The 21,043-nt window shown below is 37.9% G+C and overlaps 1 protein-coding gene across 1 annotated transcript in view; it reads left to right on the top strand.

The window, feature by feature from the left end:
* The first annotated feature begins 12,043 nt into the window (after positions 1-12,043).
* Positions 12,044-21,043, top strand: part of FGL1 (fibrinogen like 1) — a 34,608-nt gene continuing 25,608 nt past the window's right edge. Inside the window, exons 1-2 of the mRNA XM_007516301.3 lie at positions 12,044-12,152; positions 16,050-16,126. Of these exons, the coding sequence (XP_007516363.1) occupies positions 16,067-16,126 (60 nt within the window). The 5' untranslated portion in view covers positions 12,044-12,152; positions 16,050-16,066. The remainder of the gene's footprint in view (positions 12,153-16,049; positions 16,127-21,043) is intronic.

The following is a 21,043-nucleotide window of genomic DNA, read 5'->3' as shown; positions in this document are numbered from 1 at the left end:
AAGGGAATAAATAAATAAAATAAATATAAAAAAAAAGAAAAGAAAAGACCATAGGATAAAAGGGGTACAACTCCACACAGTTCTTACCATCAGAACTCTGTATCCCATCCCCTCCTTTGAAAGCTTTCCTATTCTTTTTTTTAAATTTATTTTCCCTTTATTGGGGACTAATGTTTTACATTTGACAGTGAATACAATAGTTTGTACATGCATAACATTTCTCAGTTTTCCACTTAACAATAAAACCCCCACTAGGTCCTCTGTCATCCTTTTCCAGGACCTATACTCTCAGCCCCACCCAACCCAGAGACTTTTACTTAGGTGCAATACACCAACTTTAATTCAGATTCTACTTGTGATCTAGTCTTTACATGGAATAAAACACACACATTAATTGCTTTTCTTAGACTCCTAAACCCAAGCCATAGACAATCAACTTAGTTCATTAGTGTGTATGGTTACATCAACTAATCATATCTAATCCACATGTATAAATAATGTCAAGGCTCTTCTTACCTCCCTTCATTTTCTCCGTATCTAGTTACCATGCCATCTCTTATTACTACTTAGTTTGGACCTTTTTATTACTGGATTCAAAATTTTTTTTTTCTCAACATACAATGATTATATCATCCCAAACTGTCCTTTCATAACCAAAGAGTATAAGATCTGGAAGAAATGGAAACATATGCAAACTTAGATTAATCAGGTAAGAGGGTATTGAATGTTATTTTGTTACCAGATGAGTACTAAATAATTTCCAGAGTTAAAAACTAAGGAATCTTGGATGGTAGAATGGATAATACAATAGAGAAAAGGATAAAAGTAAAACCCAGACAACAGGTATAAGAGAAGGGTATAGGGCAGGGGTTGACAAACCTGTAAAATTTATTAAGTATTTTTATATAGTGGGTCCTATGGTGTCTGTGCCAAATGCTTAACTGTGAGATTGTAGAGCGCAAGCCACCAGACAGCATATATGAACATTACCATGTTCTAACCAAACATTGTTTTTGACAATGAGATTTAAAGTTTATGTAATTTCGATGTGTCACAAAGTATTAATCAGGCTCTGTTTCCCTACCTCCCCCAACCATTTAATGATATTAGAACAATTTAATCCATGGGTCATAGTTTTCTGATCCCTAATGCAGAGTACTGAACATTATTTTTGATGTGCTACCATGAATGAACTCCGGGCCTTTCACATGGGTGATACTGCTGATCAGCCTACCCAACCCAATTTTTCTATCTTTATTTTCTTATTTAGAGAGAGGGAAAGAGAGGAATGATACCATGAAGTGTCCATGTGGTGATGTGGGCTGAACCCAGAGCCTCATGCATAATGTATGGTAAGGCATTCTACTAAGTGAGCTATTTTCCAGTCCTAGTACAAAACATTGTTAAGTTCTCAGATAATGATAGGTCAAAAAAAATGCAGTGGAAGGAAATCCAGTTTTATTATTTAAAAAGTGACTATTTTACAAAGATATTTTGAAAAAAATGAATTAATAAGAAAGGGAAATTATAAAGAAAATATAACAATATTATTAGGTACTAGTTTGCTAGATATAAATATAGATATAGATAGATATAGGTATAAATATCCCTCGTTCAGACTATATGTGTATTTTTTTATTGTTGTTTTTAAACTGGAGCACTGCTCAGCTCTGGCTTATGGTAGTACAGGGGATTGTGTAAATATTCATTGCCTCCAAGAAAAACCATCATAGCAAATAAGTAATAAAGACAAAATATTAAAATTGTAGATGTAAGAAAAAAGACTAAAGTTAGAATAGTTTTCACTCCTTCCAATTTGCTTAGCTGAAAAGAACAACAGTTATGGGAAATCAAAAGAATCTGTTGCTGTTTCCTCATTGCTAAAGTGAAAGAGGAGCAAGGTACAATCTTTTTGGATAGGCAAATGCAGAAAAAATTTGAGATCTCAGTGACCACAATAGAAGCAGACTGGTATAATGGTACCATGCTTGTGACTTTGGCCACCACAGACTCTGAAGTCTCACGTAGTCTCACAGTGAAGAAAGACCCAATTGTCTGAAAACTGAAATGAGTATGACTTGGTTTCTTCAAACTCATAAACTATATCCTCAAAATTCTTTTGGAAAAATATCTCTTACATTAAATAAGGAATCATGCATAAGAAATAGGCTTGTTTCACTTAAATAGGTCAAATGGCAGACAAATGAATATGTTTAATCCCTTAGAATTGTTATGATAACAATATATCCAACACATATACAACCAGAAAAACCTAATCCCACTTGTCAACATCTTATAGGACTCTTGGAACTAAAGTTTTTCTATTTTGTCCTGCCTCTGCCAAATTCTTGAATAATTTTGTGTCTAGCCTCTTTTGGCAGTTTTGATGTTCCCACATCATGTTTTAAGACAGAATACAATCTCTTACCACCATCCGCTCCCCTTTTTTTTTTTTAGTTTTTACAAAATACCATGTACATGTGGTGTTTCTGAATAATGGTTTCTCACTAAAGAAGTGGAAAGGAGGTAGGGAGATAGTCACATTCCAGTAAACTTCTTAAGACAGAATACGTAACACTTTAAAGATCTTTGTGGAATCCTGAAATTTCTCACTGGTAGCCTCTTGCCCGAGACCTTATCAACTGAATGGACTCTTTCTTCACATTCTACTCATCTTTCTTATTTTCTCCTCCCATTCCACACCTTTGTTTTGATTTATACATGGAAACTCCCAAGTTCTTCATAGTTCTGCATTAACAGAAAAAAATTATTCTAGATGAATCCTCTAATAATATTTATTTTTAAGATTTTATTTTTTTCTATTTATTTATTGTTGGATAGAGATAGAAATTGAGAGGGGGAGGGGAGATAGGGAAAGAGACAGAGACACCTGTAGTCCTATTTCTCCATTCATGAAGCTTTCCCCTGAAGGTGGGGACCAGGGCCTTGAATCTAGGTCCTTGCACACACTTAATCAGGTGTGTCACTTCATAATCCCATAAACAGTATATATATATATTTTTAATTAATGATTTTTTTTTTACCAGAGCACTGCTCAGCTCTGTCTGATGGTGGTGTGGGGGACTGAGCCTGGGATTTCAGAGTCTCTGGCATGAGCGTCCGTTTGCATAACAGTATTCTTCTGCTACTCTAACTAGTATGACCTACTTCTTCAGTATGGAGTTCTGGCAAGGTAGTAACTTCTTTGAATGCTAAAGTTACTTGGTTGGCTCTTTATTATCCTGAATAGCAAATACTGGAAGGATAAAAAAAAAATCATCATTTCTCTGCCCTCACTTCTCCAGATACTCAAGAATGTATTGGGTTGGGGTAGGACAACTAAAAACTCAGTTCTGGGGTTGGGTGGTGACACATCTGGTTGATGTTACAATACACAAGGACCTGGGTTCAAGCCCTCAGTCCCCACCTGCAAGGGGGAAGCTTTGTTAGTGGTGAAGCAGTGTTGCAGATGTCTCTGTCTCTCTCTCTTCCTCTATCACCCCCTTCCCTCTAGATATCTGGTTGTCTCTATTAAATAAATAGGTGATTTAAAAAAGCTGAGATAAAAAAGAACTCAGTTCTTATGGGGAAGTTTTTAGTCTAAACCTATATTATATATATAGAGAGAGATTGTGCCTAATTTTCTAAATGGGTCGCAGTTTTTTGTTTTTGCACTGCCCTCAGAATTTTTTAAAGCATTGCAATTTGTCTGGGGCCTTGTTGACCTCTTCAGCAACAAATCCACTTCTGGTCTCTCAGAAGGTTCTCATGGAGTGAGTGTGGAAGTGGAAGTTGTAGGGCATTGGGAAGATGTGGAGACAAGAATTCTCATATTGCTATTATTCAGGTTTACTTTGCTCTTAGCCATTTAGCTCTAGGCTTCTAGGTCTTTATTTCAAGTAGTGGACTGTAACCATCTTATGAGGTTTGGCAACCCAAGTGCCTCTCATGTAAAGCTAATAAAGAACTAAAACAGGTGGATCTGATCATGCTTCCAGAGTCAGACTATTTGGAGTCAAGTCATGGCAAAGTGATCTTGAGGAAATTGCTTGACTCATTTAAGTCTCAGTTGGAGAAAGAGAGAGAGAAAAAAAAAATAATAATACACATAGGCAGGGGTAGGTATAGCATAATGGTTATGCAAAGAGACTCCCATGCCTTAGGCTCTGAAGTCCCAGGTTCAATCCCTTGCACTACTATAAACCAGAGCTGAGTAGTGCTCTGGTAATAAATAAATAAATAAATAAATTAATTAATTAATAATACACATCTCAGGGTGCTGTTCTGTGAATTAAATGAACTTACACAAAAATGAACGAACAGTTCAGCTAGTACCTGATCACAGTAAGTGATATACAAATCTTTATACTTATTAAGCTTACAGAGAAGATTCTGTGCCAGTGCTGACTTGGGTCTTGGGATCCATTCACAAATTTGTATTTTAGTCATAAATTTCCTAACATTCACACCATGGTAGGTTGCTGGCTCAGGATGACTTTAACCAGGAAGACTATAGAACTAAATATGGATATTTACACTTGGGTACTGAGGCTCTAGCCTCAGTATACATATACTTTTTTATACATATACCATATGTATAAAAAAGTGAATTTTATTTTGTTGATTATGGAAAGCCACCAAACCTTTCTTAATAGAAGAAAAATTTAGTCACATTTATTTTAATAGAAATATCTTTTTTTTTCTTTCTCTGTTGTTTTGGTGATGATCACCATAAGGAAAAAATGAAAGTGGATTAGTCAGCTATCAATAGGTTATGCTAATGTAGTGTGGGCATACAGAAGGGTTGTGCTAATGACGCGAATGATGGGATTTTGGCCTTTAGAAGATAGACTCAATAGGATTTGTTAACCAGAAATAAAGGATAAAAGAAAGGATTAACGTCTGATAATGAATTGGGTAGGTGAATAAATAGTGGCTGTACCAATTCAATTGTATATTCTCCCAGACATGTCTTTTATTTCAGGGGAAGGGGAGAGGAAGAAAGACTATAGTGAACTTAACTTGAGCTTATTAGGAATTGTCTTTATTCACAGAGCATCCTTAGGTGGGAATAATAAAATACTCCCTCATGACAGAGATGGTGTGTGTGTGTGTGTGGGGGGGTATCGACTCCTACCATGGAGAGATAAGAAACTGTAAATTTGTGACAACAGTCTTGCAAATCAACTTATCAAATGTTGGGTGGAATCTTGTCAGGCAGAGTTCTCAAAGAATACTGGGGTCAGGCAGTGGCACAGCTGGTTGAGTACACATGTTATAATGCCCAAAGACCAAGGCTTAGCCCCCAGCCCCCACCTTTGGGGGAAACTCAGCTTTGAAAGTAGTGTAACAGTGCTGCAGATGACTTTCTTTCTCCTCTGTCTTCCCCTTCCTTCTAAATTTCTCTGTCTCTATCAATTAAATAATTTTTAAAAATATTTATTTTATTTATTTATTCCCTTTTGTTGCCCTTGTTATTTTATTGTTGTAGTTATTATTGTTGTTGTCGTTGTTGGATAGGACAGAGAGAAATGGAGAGAGGAGGGGAAGACAGAGGGGGAGAGAAAGACAGACACCTGCAGACCTGCTTCACTGCCTGTGAAGCGACTCCCCTGCAGATGGGGAGCTGGGGTTCGAACCGGGATCCTTATGCCGGTCCTTGTGCTTTGCGCCACCTGCACTTAACCCGCTGCGCTACAGCCCGACTCCCTATTAAATAAATTTTTAAGTATATAAAACATAGGACCAAGAGACAGCTCACTTGTTAGAACATACAGTTTACTATTGCAAGGACCCAAGATCAAGCCTTCAGCAAGGATCATAAAAGAAGGAAATTAATGGTACCTTTCCTTCCCCCTCTCCCTCTATCTTATCTATCTAAATGAAAGTGGCTTCTAGGAACAATGAAATTATGCAGGCAAAAATCCCCTCTGAAAACCATGACAGCAAAATTAAAAGATTATAAAATGCATCCTCAGATAGTGTAGATTTGAGAAAATATTAAAGAAAATGATTTTTAAATTGGTAAAACTCAATCAATTAATGAATCATGAATCACCCTAACTATCCCTGTTGCTTTTATCTAGACTGTATGATTTTGAAAAACAAGGGAGGTAGCACAGCGTGTTAAGCACACATGGCACAAAGCACAAGGATCTGCATAAGGATTTTGGTTCGAGTCCCCAGCTCCCCATCTGCAGGGGGGTCGCTTCACAAGTGTTGAAGTAGTTCTGCAGGTGTCTATCTTTCTCTCCCTCTATTTGTCTTCCCCTTCTCTCTTGATTTCTCTCCTATCCAACAACGACAGCAATAACAACAATAACAATAACAACGATAAACAACAAGGGCAACAAAAGGAGAAAAACTAGCCTGCAGGAGCTGTGGATTCATGCAGGCACCAAGCCCCAGCAATAACCCTGGAGACAAAATATAAAAATAAAAAGAAAAGAAACAAGAAAAGGAAAGAAAGGAAAAGAAAAGAAAAATAGGAAAAGAAAAGAAAAATGAATAAAAGACATAAGATCAAATGTTTGAGTCTAGGTTACTGCTGTAGGCTTGACTTGCCTAGGGGGTACGGAGGCCTGGGATTTCACCTTTTACAAGGATTGGTCAAGTATCAAGTACTTGGCACACTCCCAGTCTAGCCAATTTAACACATGAACGAGAGGGTTTGGATGACAGTTGTGCTGTAACTGATGTATTAACTGAGAAAGTTTACTGAATAAAGTTTTCCAGAAGAAGGAGATAATCTTCAGTACTCATATAATCCTGACTAGAAGTCTGAGAGAACTAATCTTATGCAACTGTACCCATTCTCCAGTGGAAATATTCTCAGACCAGAAAAAAAATATCTTCAGCTATTAAAAATGGTGAATTCACTTTCTTGGTTGGAGCTTGAAGGAGTCTTGTTAAATGAGATAAGTCAAAAAGATAAGGATGATTATGGGATGATCTCACTCATAGACAGAAGTTGAAAAACAAGATCAGAAGGGAAAACACAAAGCAGAACTTGGACTGGAGTTGGTGTTTTGCACCAAAGTAAGATACCCTGGTGTGGATGGGGTGGGTGTGGGAGGAAGAAGAGTTTAGGTCCTGGAAAATGACAGCAGAGGAGGATCTAGTGGAGGTTGAATTGTTATGTGGAAAACTGGGAAATGTTATGCATATACAAATTATTATATTTTACTGTCAATTGTAAACCATTAATTCCTCAATAAAGAAATTTTAAACAGGGAGGGCCAGGTGGTAGCACAGCAGGTTAAGTGCACATGGCCAAAACACAAGGAAGTGTGCAAGGATCCCTGTTGGAGTCCCCCCACACACACACCTGCAGGGGGTTCGTTTCACAAGCAGTGGAGCAGGTCTGCGGGTGTCTGTCTTTCTCTCCTTCTTTCTGTCTTTTCCTCATCTCTCGATTTCTCTGTCCTGTCCAACAACAATGAAAGCAACAACAACAATAACGATAAATAACAAGGGCAACAAAAGGGAAAAAATGGCCTCCAGGAGTAGTGGATTAGTCGTACAGGCACTGAGCCCCAGCAATAACCCTGGCGGCAAAAAAAAAAAAAAAGAAAGAAAGAAAGGAAGGAAGGAAGAGAAAAATATCTAATTACCTTGGAAAAAATGAAACAGAGAACTTCTGAGATTCTCCAATTCCCTTTATTAAGATTCTTTTGTCACCAAAATCACTTTTGTTTGACTTATTCTCTTGAGTGATTTTGTCCACCAGAAAGAAATCTGTGCAAATACCTAAATGGATTATCATACCAATTTTCTTTTTCTAAACTAGTACTAGCTTTTCTAAATGAGAGACAGTTAAGTGTGGATTACTTTCTTAGATACTAATTACTCTTTTTTAAAAAATTTATTTATAAAAAGGAAATACTGGGGAGTCAGGCAGTAGCGCAGGGGGTTAAGTGCAGGTGGCGCAAAGCGCAAGGACCAGCCTAAGGATCCCAGTTCAAGCCCCCGACTCCCCGCCTGCAGGGGAGTTGCTTCACAGGCAATGAAGCAGATCTGCAGGTGTCTATCTTTCTCTCCCCCTCTCTGTCTTCCCCTCCTCTCTCCATTTCTCTCTGTCCTATCCAACAACAATGACTTTAACTATAACAATAATAAAACAGCAAGGGCAAGAGAAGGGAAAATAAATAAATATAAAATAAATCTTAAAAAAAAGGAAACACTGACAAAAACCATAGGATAAAAGGGTTACAACTCCACACAATTCCCACCACCAGAACTCCGTATCCCCTCCTCTTCCCTGATAGCTTTCCTATTCTTTATCTCTCTGGGAATATGCACCAAAGGACATTAAGGGGTACAGAAGATTGAAGGTCTGGCTTCTGTAATTGCTTCCCTGCTGAACATGGGTGTTGACAGGTTGATCCATACTCCCAGCCTGTCTCTCTCTTTTCCTGGTGGGTCAGGGCTCTGGGGAAGCGGGGGCTCCAGGACATATTGGTGGGGTCATCTGCCTATAGGGTAAGTGATAACATCAAATTTCTTGACAAGCTGATCTAAGATAGGAATTTTAAAAATTTCATCATTTCCTGTTCAGTGAAGTCCTTTTAAGAAGCAGCTCTTGTTGGTGGGAAAGCAAACTAGTGAAGCCCCTTTGGAAAACAGTATGTAGAGTCTTTAAATAAAAATGAAAATTCCCTATGATCCTTAAGTACTACTCCAGGGAATATATCCAAAAGATATGAAAACAGTAATTCAGAGGGACATGTGCTCATAATTGCTTTATTCATACATGCTAATGAATGGGAGCAACCTAAATGCCTATTGATAGATAACTGTATTAAATATATGTGGGGCATGCATATAGTCAATGAAATACTACTCTGAAATTAAAAAAGATTATGTCCTTTGTGACAAAAATTTTGGAATTTTGGAACTGAAGATCATTATACTTAGTGAAGGAAGAAAGTGAAAGACAACCAGCAGATGGTTACACTCATAGGTGGAATATAGCTAATTGAAACACGTGAGCTTGCAAATAAATAAGTAACCAAACTGTCTCTGAGAGAACTGTCATGGTTATCATTAAGGGTCGAGGGTGTCACAGAACTTTGGTGATGGTGATGGATACTGTGTGGAGCTGTATCCCTGTAATCTTATAATCTTGTAAACCACCATCAAATCACTAACAGAAAAAAAAAGAGCAGTGTTTAATGTGTTCCAATCCTTCTATTTCTAGAATATAACCTTAAAACATTGGGTTTGTAAAAAGTTAATACCTAAGTTTTTTTTTTAAATGAAGTTGGGGCACATTACAAAGAAATTACATGACCTGTTTCATTTGAATCAAGTCAAAGATCTTTGAATGGAGTCAGAAACTATTGAACTGGGCCCCTAAATAATTGCTTGCAAGAAGCCATGAAATAAACAATTGTGGAGTCACCCAGATTAAAATAATAGATGGTTATGAGCTTTTAGCCAGATAATAAAAGTATAATTATTTTCATCCTTTTGAGACAGTAACTGATTTGTGTAGTTTAAAACTAAGTTTGCTTGAGCTAACCAACTCTCTTTTTTTCACCACTTATTTAAATTTCTTCTTTCCTGCCATGATTCCCTCCCTAGCTTTATCTCTGCTAGGTGAATATTTTAGATTTCTACCTTACATTTTACACCCCAAATCACAATTCTTTGATCACAAGTAAGCACATTTTGTCTTTTTAATTGCCTCCTGAATTTTTAGGTTGAAAAATCCAAGTACTTTTTTCTCCCTTTCTATCCTTTTTTTTCTTCACAGTTCTCTCAGCCAGTGATATCAGATCTTATTCTCATTTTATAGCTTTGTTACAATCATGGAAATTCACAGATTTCACCATTCCTATGACAATTCTTCCACCATGTCTTTACAGTGCATTCGTGGACTAAAGGAATAATAATCCTCCCAGCATGTTTGGTTGCTGACATACTGATATCCTCATAAAATATTGACCCAAGCAAACTATTTTCAGATTTTTCTGGAGTCAATGAACCTAGCCAAATTCACTATAGACAGCCAGGCTTCTGCCTGTCTTTAATGGAGAAGAGGACAGATTATGAGCATGACTACCTTGGAATCATGTTTCTGCCTCTTGCTCATTGTATGGTCTTAGACAAGTTTCTTAAACCACTGTTCCTAAGTTCCCTCATTTGTGAAATGAAGACAATAGCAATACCTACTCACAGGAATGTTGTAATTGAATGAGTTAATATACTTACATTATAAAGAGGGGCAGGGAGACAGATCAACCTTGTTAAGAGCATGGACTACAAACCTGAAACACCTAATTAGGAAAAAACTAAAACTATGGAGAAAAGTTGTGTTTATATTCTAAATGCTTTATTTTACCAAAGAAGTTGCTGTCTAATCAGCAAATAATTCCATACTTTTGTTTTTGTTTTAAAATATCTTTATTGATTTATTTATTAATGAGAGGGCTAGGAGGAGAGACATCACTCTGGTACATGTACTGCCAGGATGGAACTCAGGACCTCATGCTTGAGAGTTCAACCCTTTATCCACTGCGCCATCTCCCAGACCACCACTTTTGTTTTTGAAATAGAAATGTCATGCTGTGAATTCTTTCCAAGTATGAGTATATAATTTCTATTTCTGAGTCTGTAAACCACTTGAACCTAGTTGACTTTTTCCCCCCAGCAAATCATCAGGATTGTCTTTTCTTTAATAAACTTCAAATTTCTTGAGTGAATGATAAGAATATGTTTAGTGAGAAGACTACTGACCAGAAAGACCTGATTCCAGAAATTAGGAAAGAACAGAAATAAAACACAACTATTGACAGCATTTTACTGGAATCTAAGTTAATAAGTAGGGAACGCAGAAGAAATAGCAAACAACAGTTTGAATTACATCAGAATGATAAATGTAGATTTCTAGTCTGAAGCTATTATGCAATACTATTGACATTAATGAAACTAACAAGTTTCTGTTATATAGTAGAAAATCTTAGAGGCGTAAAACAAAAGCAAGAGCTCATTCAGAAGATAATTTATATAGATAAATTTCACAAATAAATCTGAATCTCAGAGAATGCTTTCACTTTTCTTAAAGGTCAAATCAACTGGGGATTTTACATTGGTAATTATTAACTTACACATTCTAATATTGGAAAGAAGCTTTTTTTTTTTTTTCTTCCAGGGTTATCGCTAGGACTGGGTGCCTGCACCACAAATCCACTGCTCCTGGAGGCCATTTTTCCCATTTTTGTTGCACTTGTTGTTATTGTTGCCATTGATGTTGTTGTTGGATAGGACAGAGAGAAATTGAGAGAGGAGGGGAGACAGAAAGGGGGAGAGAAAGACACCTGCAGACCTGCTTCACCACTTATGAAGTGACCCCCCCCCCCCAGGTGGGGGAGCCAGGGCCTATAACTGGGATCCTTAGGCCAGTCCTTGCACTTCGTGCCATGTGCGCTTAACTGACTGTGTTACCATCCAACCCCTGGAAAGAAACTTTTAATGAACTTTGTTTTAATTTAATCTTTTTTTTTTTTTTTTGGCTAGGATTTGTTGCTTAAACTATGAATTCACTGCTCCCGGCAGCATTTCCCCCCCCCCCCCCTTTCTATTACATACACAGGACAGAGAGCAATTGAGATGAGTAGGGGGAGATAGTGAGGGAGAGAGAAAAAATTACCTGCACACCTGCTTCACCTCACATGAAGGCCCCCCACCCAGCACGTGGACAGTGGGGGCTCAAGCCCTAGTCCTTACACATGGTACTATGTGTGCTTAACCGGCTGCCCCACTTCCTGGCCCTGGGTTGATTTAATCTTCAACTGAATGTTACATAAATTAATTAAAGTGCAAACATTCTCTGAATGAGTACAATAGTGACTACTTAGAAATTGTAGATATGTTTTTGTAAAGAAGTATTATTGGAAATTTTACATAATTCATACAAATAAGAAAAATGTACCAGAATATTAGTAGTTACCTCTTATTTTTTCCTAGCTCTTCTTCCAGTTAAACCTATTTCATCATACATGTTTCTGGATTAAAGCCAAGTATAACATTTCTAATCGAATAACAGAGTAACAATTACAAATTCTGGATGCATTTAGAAGATTGTGGGAGGTAGAGTGACTGGACTTAATTTGACCTGTGTCTCTGACTTGTTTCTGACTCCAGGCAAGGTAACTGGATTTTTTACATAATTATTATAATGATAATTTATTTCACATCTGTATTATTAACTGTAATTCAAAAATAACTGTCAGCTATATAGAGAGATAAGGTTGATTAGAGAGAAAACTCCTACTATAGCTTGGAAAAGAGATTTTAAATTGCATTTACTCTCTATTTATGACACATTTTTAATGAATTGGAGGGAATTTGATGTAACTAATAATACTTGCAATTTCAATACAGAACATGGATAATAAAATGGACCATATTACAATTCCTTCGAAGAAGTAGAACCTTTAGAAATGTTTTCCTTTATGTTTATCTTTTGAAGATCAAACTTATTTGTTTTCTGTCTTTCACTGAATATAAATTCTTGAGATAAATATTTTGTTATATTGCATTTTCAAAACCATTAATTTTATTTCCAAAAAAAAAAAATAGCCTAACAAGAGACTCTAAATCAGTCTTCATAGGAACATCTTAAACTGTGTTATATGAAGGGATGCTGTTCATCTGTGAATGTTAGCTTATTAAACATGATTCCTTTAATAACTTTTTCATCTCTTTTAATTTTTTAATCTTAAATCTTTTCACAAAAGCTCATATAAGACTTGTTATGGTTTGAAGATTTATTTACTGTTCATTAGAGCAAGAGTTTCAAGTGAAAGAGAAAGACAGCAGAGGATCCCTTTGGTACATGGGGCCTCAGGGACCGAATTTGGACTCTCAAGCATGCTGGCTGCCTTGTGTTCCCCAGCCACAAAAATATACCATTTTTGAAATTTTGCAATTACTGATATGCTTTTGTTTTATAATGGTATTTTTAAAAATTACATATAAACAGTACAGCTTTTCTGTTACAACTGTAATATCTTTGTCTTTAATTTTAATCTACTGTAGTTAGCTAAAAATATTTCACTAGGGAAGAAGTAGGACTTTTTATTTTATTTTAAATATTTTATTTATTAGAAAGATAGGAGGAGAGAGAGAAAGAACCAGACATCACTCTGGTATATGTGTTGGTGGGGACTGAACTCAGGACCTCATGCTTGAGAGTCTAATGCTTTATCCACTGTGGTACCTCCCGGACCACAGAAGTAGGACTTTCTAGCTTTAGAATAATTTATGTATGGGGTCAAGTAATGGTGCTCCTGTGAGTCATGTTTGAGCACACACATTACCATGTGCAAAGACCTGGATTTGATCCCCCACTCCCCACCTTCACAAGTGGTAAAGCAGGTGTCTATCTTTCTGTCTCCCTCTATATCACCTCCACCCCTCTCAATTTCTTTCTGTCCTAGCAAATAAAATAGGAGAAAAAGAAGGGGGGGAGGGAATAGCAGGTAGGAGCAGTGGATTTGTTGTGCTGGCACCAAGCCTCACAATAACCCTAGTGGCAAAAATAAATAAATGTATATATAAATATAAGATTTTATGTCAAATAATGTATTATGACAGAATATCCAATTAAAACAAATTCAGTTTTAGGGAAATTAAATTTTGAAATAGCCCAAAGTAAAAAGATCATAAGACAACTAATTACTTATTATGAAACAAGTGCAGCTAATTATAGAGTGAGAAACTAAATATCTAATATAATTTAAATATATATCAGACTTGCAGAATAGCAGCTTGCTGAAGTAAATGATGGAGATCATATTTTTAGTTTTTAAAACTTAAGCATTTCTTCAATATTGTAGAAGATGGTTAGAATGGCAAATGAGACAACTGGGAAATCTTAGAGGACTTAAGATATTTTCAGGATTAAAAAAAAAAAACTAATTTACTTAAGGTAGAGATAGAAATTTAGAGGGAAGGAGAATGCAGAAGAATGAAACTGAACCACTTTACCTCACCAGAAACAAAAATCAGTTCCAAATGGATCAAGGACCTGGATGTTAGACCAGAAACTATCAAATACATAGAGGAAAACATTGGCGAACACTTTCCCACCTAAACCTCAAGGACATCTTTGATGATACAAACCCAATTGCAAAGAAGACTAAAGCAGAAACAAACCAATGAGACTACATCAAATTGAAAAGCTTCTGCACAGTCGAAGAAACTATCACACAAACAAAGAGACCCCTCACAGAATGGAAAAAGATCTTCACATGCCATACATCAGACAAGAGACTAATAACAAAAATATACAATGCTATCAGGGGAGGGGATGGGATACAGAGTTCTGGTGGTGGGAATATATCAGACAAGAGGCTAATAACCAGTATATATAAAGAGCTTACCAAACTCAACAAGGAAACAAATGACACCATCCAAAAAAGGGGAGAGGATATGAACAGAATATTTACCATAAAAGAAATCTGAAATGCCAACAAACATGAAACAATGCTCCAAGTCATGGATTGCCAGAGAAATGCAAATAAAGACAACAATGAGATACTACTTGACTTCTACAGGAATGTCATACATCAGAAAAGGTAGCACCAACAAAGGCTGGAAAGGTGGTAGGGACAAAGGAACTCTTCTGCACTGCTGATGGGAATGTCAATTGGTCCAAACCCTGTGGAGAGCAGTCTGGAGAACTCTCAGAAGGCTACAAGTGGATCTATCCTATGACCCTGCAATTCCTCTCCTGGGGATATATCCTAACTCAACACACCCATCCAAAAAGATTTGTGTATATCTATATTCATAGCAGCACAATTTGTAATAGACCAAATCTGGAAGCAACCCAGGTGTCCAACAACAGATAAGTAAGTTGTGACATATATATATATACACATATATGTATATATGTGTGTTTGTATGTATTACTCAGCTATTAAAAATGGTGATGTCACTGTTTTCAACCCATCTTGGGTGGAGCTTGAAGGAATCATGTTAAGTGAGATAAGTCAGAAATAGAAGGATGGATATGAGATGGTCTCACTCATAGGCAGAAGTTGAAAAACAAGATCAGAAGGGAAAACACAAAGCAGAACTTGGATTGGAGTTGGTGTATTGCACCAAAGTAAAAGACTCTGGGGTGGGGGGTGGGAGAGAGTTCAGGTCCTGGAGCTTGATGGCAGAGGACCTAGTGGGGGCTGTATTATTATATGGAAAACTGGGAAATGTTATGCATGTACAAACTATTGTATTTTACTGTTAACTGTAAAACACTAATCCCCCAATAAAAAATTAAAAAAGAAAAGGTCAGGAAGGACTTTTTTAAAACTGTATTTATTTTATTTAACAGAATAGAGAGAAATTGAGATGGAAGGAAACAAGAGAGACAAAGGGATATTCATAGCAACGGTTAACCACTTGTGATGCTTTCCTCCTGCAGGTGAGGACCAGGGTCTTGAACCTGGGTACTTGTGCATGGTAACATGTGCCACCACCCAGCCCCTTATTTATTTTTGTTTGTTTGTTTTTAACTAGGGCACTACTCAGTTCTGGTCTATGGTGGTGTGTGGGATTGAAAGTGGGACTTTGGTGCCTCAGGCATAAAAGTATTTTTTCATAAGCATTATTTTATCATTTTGGCAGTTGACCAAGTTCACTTCTATTTAAAGTAATAATAAGCATTGTGAGGAGCTAGGCAGTGACACACCTGTAAAGTGTACATGTTACAAGGCACAAGGACCCAGGTTCAAGCCCCTAGTCTCCACTTGCAAGGGGGGAGCTTCATGAGTGGTGTAGTGCTGCAGGTATTTCTTTTTCTCTCTCCTTCCCATTCAGTTTCTCTCTGTCCAAAATAAGTAAAAATTTAAAAAATGTTTCAAAACCTTAAAAAAAAATAGCATTATGAGGAGAGAATGAGAAAGCCCAGGAAAATGTCCTCAATAACTTGGAGATGGCCTGAAATTGTATCCCTCTAGAGTAATTGGAATCTAAACCCAACTCTGATCGCATGAAAAGCTAAAAATAGTAAGTTTATAAAATGATTTTTGTTCTTGCAGTTCTTTCATTGAGAGAAATGAAGATGTTCAATTTCATCCTTGTCACCACTACTCTGATAATGGGCAAGGAAACCTGGGTAAGCTTATGAAAACATTTGTTTTATCCATTACTACTACTTTGACATGCACTTTCATGTATTTTGAAGAAAAACTATAGTAAGTTCTCACTGAAAAATATTAACTAATGAGAGAAATAAAGTTTATAGGGACGAGATGGCTTACCCCATTAAATGCACACATTACCATGCAGGAGGCCTAAGTTCAATTCCCTAGGCCCCATAAACTTTATGAATGGTGGAGCAGTGCTTCAGGTGTTTCTCCTTCTCTCTGTCTCTTTCTCTGTCTCAATCTGTCTCCCACTCTATCAAAAAAAATCTATGCAAAAACCTGACAAATAATAAGCCCTTACTGTTATAAATTATCTTAATCTAAAATCAATATTCTTAACAAATAAGTACATATTTTTTGATCCACTAGGGATATTTGGTTACGTAATGTTGGTTATTTTAGACTTTATTCAGTCCTGTCTGGTGAAAATATACATAAATAAAAATAAATATAGCTTCTTTCAGTAATTAAAATTAAAATTGGATGTTAATTATTAGACACTATTCACATAGACTAAGCATTGGACTCTGAAGCACGAGAACCAGAGTGTCTCTCTGGCACATGTGGTGGCAAAGATCAAACTCAGGACCCCATACCTAGCAGTCCAACATTTCATTCACTGCATCACTTCCCTTATTACTCAAATGCCTTTTTCAGAAATAGTGTGTACAGATAGTGCAAAGCAATCACAAATTAAAGTTCATAATTTCTCAGAAGTCATTGTGCACTTAGCACAAGAGATCCTGACATGAGGTGAAAATGGAGCACTCAAGACAAAAATGGAAAAATGGGAGTCAGGTGGTAGCACAGCAGGTTAAATGAACATGGCGCAAAGTGCAAGGACTGAAGTAAGGATTCCGGTTCGATCCAGGATCCCCACCTGCAGGGAGTAACTTCACAGGCAGTGAAGCAGGTTTGCAGGTGTCTATTTTTCTCTTCCCCTCTCTCTTCCCTTCCTTTCTTCATTTCTCTTTGTCCTATCCAACAACAATGACATCATCAACAATAACAATAATAACTATAACAATAAAACAGCAAGGGCAACAAAAGGGAAAATTAATAAATATTAAAGAAAAAACAAGTGGAAAAATGACAAAAACCTCTTTTTTTTTAAATTTAATTTTATTTATTTATTCCCTTTTGTTGCCCTTGTTGTTTTATTGTTGTAGTTATTATTGATGTCGTTGTTGGATAGGACAGAGAGAAATGGAGAGAGGAGGGGAAGACAGAGAGGGAGAGAAAGACAGACACCTGCAGACCTGCTTCACCGCCTGTGAAGGGACCTGCCTGCAGGTGGGGAGCCGGGGGCTCGAACCGGGATCCTGACGCCGGTCCTTGAGCTTAGCGCCACCTGCGCTTAACCCACTGTGCTACAGCCCGACTCCCAAAAACCTCTTTTTTGTCCCTCTTCCCACTAGCCCTCAAATTTCTTTTTTGTTTTTTAATTTTTTATTTATAAAAAGGAAACATTGACAAAACCATAGGATAAGAGGGGTACAACTTCGCACAATTCCCACTACCAGACCTCCGTATCCCATCCCCTCCCCGATTGCTTTCCTATTCTTTAACCCTCTGGGAGTATGAACCCAAGATCATTGTGGGATGCAGAAGGTCTGGCTTCTGTAATTGCTTCTCTGCTGAACATGGGCATTGACAAGTCGATCCATACTCCCAGCCTGTCTCTCTCTTTCCCTAGTGGGGAAGGGCTCTGGGGAAGCAGAGCTCCAAGGTACATTGGTGGGGTTGTCTGTCCAGAGAGCGGAGCTCCAAGGTACATTGGTGGGGTTGTCTGTCCAGGGAAGTCTGGTCCTATCCTGCTAGCATCTGGGAACCTGGTGGCTGAAAAGAGAGTTAACTTACAGAGCCAAACAAATTGTTGAACAATAGCCCTCAAATTTCTTCTAACAGAGTACTCAAGAGATCTGTTGGAACTTCTTGGCCTAAGTACTTCATCCCAGGAGATCCACTTTAGTAATTCTCATTCCCAATTCACAAGCCATTTTCTCTGAATCTTTGGAGAGTTCTGTTTATTCTGAAGTCCCTAGACAAAGAAGCTGATAAACTCTTTCATCTGCAAATTCTTAGGCGATTTAATTGTAAATGATTGAGTTGGAAGACTCAGATTTGTCCAATCCCTTTTTGAAGTATTTGTGGGAATAAATTCTATTAGAATTCCCAAAAACAGGTATTTCTGGGGCATGAGGGTACATACATTGTCAGATTATAAACATTCAATTATATTTTTAAATCATATAGATACAAAAATGTCATTCAAAAGTCTCATTTATTTTAGGTATTAACTTTTTTTTTCCTGGTGTTTGTCAGGCCTTCCTGTCTCCATGATTCAATCCATATACTGTGAATTCTTTTTTTATAATTTTTGTATTATCTTTATTTATTTATTGGATAGAGACAACCAGAAACTGAGAGGGAGAGGGACACCAGCAACCCTGCCTCATCACTCACTCACAAAGCTTTCCCCCTGCAGGCAGGGACCAGGGGCTTGAACCTGGATCCTTGTGCATTGTAACAGATGCACCACCACCACCTGGCCCCAATTTCTTCTTCGCCTCCTCCTCCTTCTTCTCCTTCTTCCTCTTCCTCTTATTCTTTTTCTCCTTCTTCTCCTCCTCTTCTTCCTCCTTCTCCTCCTTCTTCCTCTTCCTCCTCCTTCTCCTCCTGTTCTCCTTTTTTTTTTTTTTTGTAAATTTTTTATTTAAGAAAGGATTAATGAACAAAAATATAAGGTAGGAGGGGTACAACTCCACATAATTCCCACCATTCAATCTCCATAACCCACCCCCTCCCATGATAGCTTTCCCATTCTCTAGCCCTCTGGGAGCATGGACCCAGGGTCATTGAGGGTTGCAGAAGGTAGAAGGTCTGGCTTCTGTAATTGCTTCCCCGCTGAACATGGGCATTGACTGGTCAGTCCATACTCCCAGTCTGCCTCTCTCTTTCCCTAGTAAGGTGTGTCTCTGGGGAAGCAGAGCTCCAGGACACATTGGTGGGGTCTTCAATCCAGGGAAGCCTGGCCAGCATCCTGGTGGCATCTGGAACCTGGTGATTGAAAAGAGAGTTAACATATGAAGCCAAACAATTTGTTGAGCAATCATGGACCCAAAGCTTGGAATAGTGGAGAGGAAGTGTTAGGGAGGTACTCACTGCAAACTCTAATGTACTTCTGCTTTCAGGTATATATTTTGCAGTAGTTTATGGATACGTGTGAACATATGCTCTCTCTCACAGAAACTGGTGTATATCTAGGTTATGGGACTTTGTTAGAAAGTGAACTACCTGAGATGAAATTAGAGTGTACTATAAAAGTAAAGGTCTCACCCGAGTAATGAAGCCGAAGGGTTGTCATTCCACATGTGAAGTCTCTGGACACAGTCTGAGGTGAAGCATGTTGAGGTGGCAATCATTGCGTTGGTTAGGTTGTGATCGGTGGATGCAATATTATTTGGTTTGGATTGGGAGACGCATATGGGAAAGTGGGCACTGTCCAAGGGTTCCAGGACTGGGGGAAGTAGGGGCTCTATAGTGGAGATGTGAGGTTCCTGCTGTCTTAGGGTTCAAAAAGACAATCGATAGTTAATGTTATCATCACATTATTTGGTAATTGGGTTAACTTTGAAAAGTCCTTTTGTTATGGTTTGCTGTACAGTATCCAGTATCTTGTATATAGCTGTGCTATTGGATGCTTCTAATCTACTTGGTCTAGGCTTTTGAGAGAGTCCGCATATCAAATACACAGCCTATATATTAAAAAGATTCAGTTTGTGTTTTGAGAAACTTTGAGACATACAACTGATTTTCCCCCTCTCATATTAATTAACTACTGATTTATATGTCTACATTTTGCTGGGAGTGTACATAAACACCATTGCCACCACCAAAAGACTGTGACCCATCCCTCCCACCCACTCCCACCCACTCCCACCGCCCACTGGCCCAGGAAGATGCATGTCTACCCCTCACCACAGGGTTTTTACTTTGGTGCCCTACTTACAATTTGATCAGGTCCTGCTTTTAGTTTCTCTTTCAGATCTTCTTACTCAACTTCTGTTGATGAGTGGCATCATCCCATACTCATCTTTATCTTTCTGACTCAGCTCACTTAACATAATTCCTTCTAGCTCTGTCCAAGATGGGTCAGAGAAGGTGGTTTCATTGTTCTTGATAGCTACATAGTATTCCATTGCGTATATATACCACAGCTTTCGCAGCCACTCATCTGTTGTTGGGCACCTGGGTTGCTTCCAGGTTTTAGCTATTATGAATTGTGCTGCTATGAACATAGGAGTACACACCTCTTTTTGGTTGGGTGTTATGGAGTCTTTGGGGTATAACCCCAGGAGAGGAATTACTGGATCATTATGGAAGGTCCATGTCTAGTTTTCTGAGAGTTTTCCAGACTGCTCTCCACAGAGGCTGTACCAATTTACATCCCCACCAGCAATGTAAAAGGGTTCCTCTATCCCCACATCCTCTCCAGCATTTGTTGCTGCTGTCCTTTTTGATGTATGCCATTCTTACAGGAGTGAGGTGGTATCTTAGTGTTGTCTTGATTTGCATTTCTCTGACGATCAGTGACCTAGAGCAGTTTTTCATATGTTTGTTAGCCTTTTGGATCTCCTCTGTGGTGAATGTTTTGTTCATATCCTCTGCCCATTTTTGGATGGGGTCATTTGCTTTTTTGGTGCTAAGTTTGCTGAGCTCTTTATATATTTTGGTGATTAGTTTCTTGTCTGATGTCTGGCATGTGAAGATCTTCTTCCATTCTGTGAGGGGTCTCTCTGTTTGTTTAATAGTTTCTTTGGATGTGCAGAAGCTTTTCAATTTGATGTAGTCCCATTGGTTTGTTTCTGCTTTGGTCTTCCTTG

The sequence above is a fragment of the Erinaceus europaeus genome, chromosome 2 (assembly GCF_950295315.1).
Source record: "Erinaceus europaeus chromosome 2, mEriEur2.1, whole genome shotgun sequence".
Classification (NCBI taxonomy): Eukaryota; Metazoa; Chordata; class Mammalia; order Eulipotyphla; family Erinaceidae; genus Erinaceus; species Erinaceus europaeus.
The sequence above is the reverse complement of the archived record's forward strand: the minus strand, read 5'-3'. Positions and strand labels throughout refer to the sequence as shown.